This window comes from Galeopterus variegatus, unplaced genomic scaffold, assembly GCF_000696425.1.
Source record: "Galeopterus variegatus unplaced genomic scaffold, G_variegatus-3.0.2 Scaffold4804, whole genome shotgun sequence".
NCBI classification, from domain to species: domain Eukaryota; kingdom Metazoa; phylum Chordata; class Mammalia; order Dermoptera; family Cynocephalidae; genus Galeopterus; species Galeopterus variegatus.
In genome coordinates this window covers 66,251-71,323 of record NW_007730915.1, presented here as the reverse complement: position 1 = coordinate 71,323, position 5,073 = coordinate 66,251, and the positions used below count along the sequence as shown (strand labels likewise).

Below are 5,073 nucleotides of genomic sequence, written 5' to 3'. Positions count from 1 at the left end.
CAGGTGCCTCGGCTCTCATGCCTGATGCAGACCCTGGAGTGAGGGCTTCTCTACCTGGTCCCACCTCCTTGGGACTAACTGGTCCTGGCATCCAGGCCTACCTGGGGGGTGGGCTGGCAAAAGTTACAGCATCTCTCCTCTCTCTCTGCCCTCTTTCCCGAGATCTGAGCTGTCTCAGCAAAAGCCAGGTGCCCAGCTTTATCTTTATTCTCAGTTTAACTGACACTCCAAAGTGGGCACAGTCATCCTTAGACTTCAGGTTTCCGCAACAACACCCCCAACCTGGGGTGGGCGGCATGAGCTGCAGGGAATGGAACGGGCAGGAGGGACGCGGCTCGTTCTCACCCCACGTCCACTGGCCAAGCAAGGCGCCAGCAGCAGCTGGACATTGTGCCAGGGCCTGCTAGAGCGAAGGACGGGTGGGAAAAGGTTCCAGCATCACCACCTCTGACAGTCACAGCCCTTTCCTTCAGCCGTGAAGAGGGATGATTACGACCTAGGTGGCGCTGACAGGAGCAGACGCCTTTACAAACTTGACCTTGAACTTGCCAAAATTAACAACAAATGATGGTCAATAAAACTCCTGCAGACTCCAGTCCCACAGTCAAGAATCTGCCAAAGTAACTGTGATGCTTCAGAACTTCACTGACCTTGGTATCTGCCGGTGGGGGGCAAGGTCCTGGCTGTAAATTCACGGCATGACCAGCTTAGCTCTTGTTCACCCACAAGCACAACACGATGCGTGAAAATGCCATAGAACTTCACACTATTGTGGAAGTTCAGTGCGTAAGGGATGAAAAGGCTATGCCACTAAAATAATTTACAGCACAGGCGCCTGGGCAGTTTCCCTGCCATACCCATAGAAACCTGCGTGTGCAAACACATACACATGCACACATATGAATGCACAGACACATGCACATACAGTCACACGTATGTATATAAGCACACACAAACACACCCTCATGCACACAATGACACATGCACATAGACACACACATATACACATGAGCACACAACACACACAGACACGTGCACATACACACACATCATGCATGTATAAACACAAGCACACAATGCACATGGACACATACATATACAAAGACACACAAAGACACACACAGATGGATGGACACGTGTGTATGCAAACACGTACAGACACAGGATGTGCGTGTACATCATGCATGTATAAACACAAGCACACAATGCACATGGACACATACATATACACAGACACACAAAGACACACAGATGGATGGACACGTGTGTATGCAAACACGTACAGACACAGGATGTGCGTGTACACACACATGCATATGAACGCACATGCATAATGTCTTTGGTCTACCTAGGGGGACTCAATCCCTCCCCTTTTTTTTCCACTCAAAGCATGACCATGACTCAGATACACCATCGCTTGATTGAAAAATCTGGCAGGTGTATCCACGGAGGACACGGGTGGGCACGTTACCACAGACACAGAGGCGCTCTGCTCCACAGTGCAGGTGCACCAGGCCCGGGCAGGCACACGCCACGTTCAGAACAGGGCATGTGCGTAAGGGAGGAGAGAGTGGAGGAGCCCACAGGTCAGCCTCGGGGGGCTTCCCGCCCCCCTTTCACAGGCCCGAGCACGTCCCATGGCTGAGCTGTCTCCTCTGCAGCTCTGGCCGTGCTCGGTGTCAGGGGTGACGTTTCCTGAGAGCAGGAGGGTGCCCCTCGCCGCCCGATCCCCTCGGTTGCTTTGCATCAGGGTCACAGCCTGTTCTCCCGCTAGGAAGACCTGCCTCGCTCGCTGCTCAGCCACGTGCCTGGAGGCAACCACAGTTGGATTCCTGCTGGGTACGGAGGGGACAGAAAGTCAAAAGCCTCCTAAGAAGTCTTCTAATCTGTTCAAAAGTCACCATAGAGAATCTACACATACATGATTTTTTCCTTGGAGAAATGACATTCCTCACGGTGTCTTAGTCGGCAGATCTGCCACAGAAGCCAAAGCACACGGTGGCTTAAGATCACTGAAGTTTATTCTCACGGTTCCGGAGGCCAGAAGCACAGTCAGGGTGTGGCCGGGCCGTGCTCCCTCCCAGGGCTCCAGACAGGATCCTCCTGCCTTGTCCAGCTCCCGAGGTTGCCGGAAACCCTCGGAGTTCCTGGACCTGCAGCTACAGCGCTCACTCCTGCCTTTGTTCTCACGTGGCGTCTTCCCTCTGGGTGTCTGTGAGTCTCCAAATCGTTTCCTCTTAAGGACACCAGCCATTGCATTTAGGGCCCACCCTAGTCCAGGATAACCTCATCCCAACTAATTCATCCGCAAGACCCTATTTACAAATGAAGCCACACTCACAGGTTCCAGGGGGACATGAATTTTGGGAGGACATTGATCCACCTACAGTGCACAGGGAGACGTGCTGAGATCTGAATAAACACCTGTATCTGTCCCACTTTACTTGGGGTTGTTTCTGTTGTTTTGAACATCTCCTCAAAATTTGGCAGAGTGGAAACTTGAAAGTGGCAGAATATGCACCCAGCAGCTGCAGCTGGGGACGCACCTGCTTCCATCGCAGGACGGCAGCATCTGTGGGGGCCAGCTGCATGGGCAGGACCTGGGGTCAGCACGGGGCTGGGAGGCACAGACACCCATGTGGACAGACACATGGAGTGGCTGTGGTTGTAGAAACAGACGCAGCAGTCACAGACGCAGAGAACCAGTATCTACACAGGAATCAAGGAACTCAGGAGCAAATGAGTCGTATGTTCTCAGTCACTTAAAAGAGAATTTTCTTTTGACTTTCGCATTTATTAATCCAATCAGAGAAGTCTTGAATCCTTTTGTTTTAGGATTTAATAGGCAAAAATTTACTATTAAATATTCCACAAATAAAGCACATGTACAAACACTGACATAATTATTAATTTTCTCTTGAACTATTTTTAAACATTTCTATCCAGCACTTTTATTGAATGCCACTACTACAAGTTATCCTGATGTAGCTTCTAATCAGGCAAATTTTGACTTGGTGTGCTGTGATTTTCTGTGCAACTCTTTGTATTAAATCAAAGCTTCTAACTCACCTGTCATGTTGCAGAAGGCGGGGAAGGGCTGCAGGGGCCCACTGCCATCAGGGTCAACGTGGTAGAGTCCCGACGGGCCACCTCCGTGCTTGTAGGCCTCACACGACGGCTCGTAGAGCGCTGGGGAACGTCAGTCATTCATCAGGACAGAGAGAGCGCAGTGAAGCTCGCAGCCCTTTCACCAAGGTCTGCCTTCTAGTGAACGCTCACCTTCCAGGAGGAAAGGTGACCGTGTCTTAAAAGACAAGACTATGTTTCTAAAGCGATGCATATGGTAATATATCTAACCAGATGGAAGAAAAGAGTGTCGCAATATTTGTATAACACTTTCAAATCCCCAAAGGCAACTGAAGTCACCTAGTCCAAGGGACGGCTTGGTCCCCTGCTGTGTCGGGTCACAAGGAAGCAGACTGTAAGTGTGCACTCAGCAGGGTCATGGGTGCGCCGTGCTGTCTTCTTTTAGTGCCACATGTGACTCGCATGTGAACCTTTATTCTTATGAACCCATCCCAATACCTCTTTCCACCCTCCCACCCGGATTAACAGCCGCGGCTGCTAACTGGGTCCTCACAGTCGGCTGCCGGGTGGTGGCCAAGCCCCCTCCCCTCTGCTCCACCTGCAAACACCCTCAGGACAGTCCACTCAGTGCGAGGTCAACTGTGGCCACAGCTGAGAAACCCTCTCACTTATCTCCTGATTGTTTTCTCAGAGTTCTTGGAATTACAGCTGCTGATAACAGTTAAATAAGAAAAATTAATCCGTCAAAGTATATTTAAGAGGCGTATGCTTTGCGTTGGATTCTGTGCCGGGCAAGAGGGAGAAAAATTACAAAGAGTAGAAGGTGGGCCAGAAGCGATCACCACCACTCCCTGCCCCGAAGCTTCTCCGTGAGACCAAGGGCTGGGGGCCTCGGTCCTGCCCCGCCCCTCCTCCCCAGGACCACACCTCACTCCCTGGAGCAGGATGAGCCTGCCCTGCCTTCCTCCCCTTTGTCAGGTTAAATCACAAAAGAAGTTCAAAGCATCGCACCCAGGCAGCGCCTGCGACCTGGGGCAATGTTGGCCCAGGGAATTTGCAGGGTTTGGAGACAACTGCGGGGGCGGAGACACTACTAGCATCTAGTGGGTGGGGTCCAGGGACGTCTCTAATCACCCTGCAAAGCACTGGATGCTCCCCAATGACAAAGAATTATCTGGGCCCAAAGGTTAGTGGTGCTGAGGTTGAGAAACCCGCTCCAAGGTGCAGAGTGAAGGGTCGGTAGTGGAACCCTCGGTGTGTCACTGGTACAGTGAGGACTGAGCAGCATCCGGGGCCTCCGGCTGGCGTACGGAGCAAACTTGGTGACCACAGAAAGGTTAAGACAGTCCTGGCTTCTACCTAACGGTCACCTCCAGCACCCCATCACGGCACATCAGGGCAGACAGGACACCCTGAAGTCCGAATCCCAGGGACTTGGACCCTCCTGCCCGGGATCCTCCTGAGAACCCATTCGACTTTGCAAACACTGAAACCTTGAGGTGGCCAGGTCCCCACCGTGCACCGTTGCCACACAGCTCAGAAAGAGCCGTGGCCCAGCTCGGAGCCAGAGGTCACGCCAGCCGGGCCGGCCCAGCCTCCCGTTTCTCTTCCACCGTTCGGTTTCTTATGCTCATTTCCCTTTTGTCTGCTCCTTCTTTCCTATGGATTTTTATGTTTTTTCACACACGTGACCCTAAGGGTGAGGGGCGGGGGGTGGGGGGGGCTTACGGCGGGGGCAGGGGGCGCCCACGGAGCCGGTGCTGGAGCAGTCGCAGCGGAGGTCCGTCGAGGTGTGGGAGCATACGCCGTCGTGCTCGCAGTAGTTGGGCAGACACCTGAAGGAAGGAGCAGAGCTGTCTGTTCCCACCTCGGTCACCCTGAACCACGGGTCATTCGGGCTGAAGCTACGTAAATACACGGAGGCCACGTGCCAGCCACTGACACGGGATTCAACATGGCCACAAGGAGTGAGCTGCTCCTACGAGT

At 52.8% G+C, this 5,073-nt stretch overlaps 1 protein-coding gene across 1 annotated transcript in view; it reads right to left on the bottom strand.

Annotated features, from left to right (window-relative positions):
* Positions 1–5,073, bottom strand: part of LOC103603822 (contactin-associated protein-like 3) — a 103,851-nt gene that overhangs the window by 70,624 nt on the left and 28,154 nt on the right. Inside the window, exon 10 of the mRNA XM_008588409.1 lies at positions 3,070–3,189. Within this exon, the coding sequence (XP_008586631.1) occupies positions 3,070–3,189 (120 nt within the window). The remainder of the gene's footprint in view (positions 1–3,069; positions 3,190–5,073) is intronic.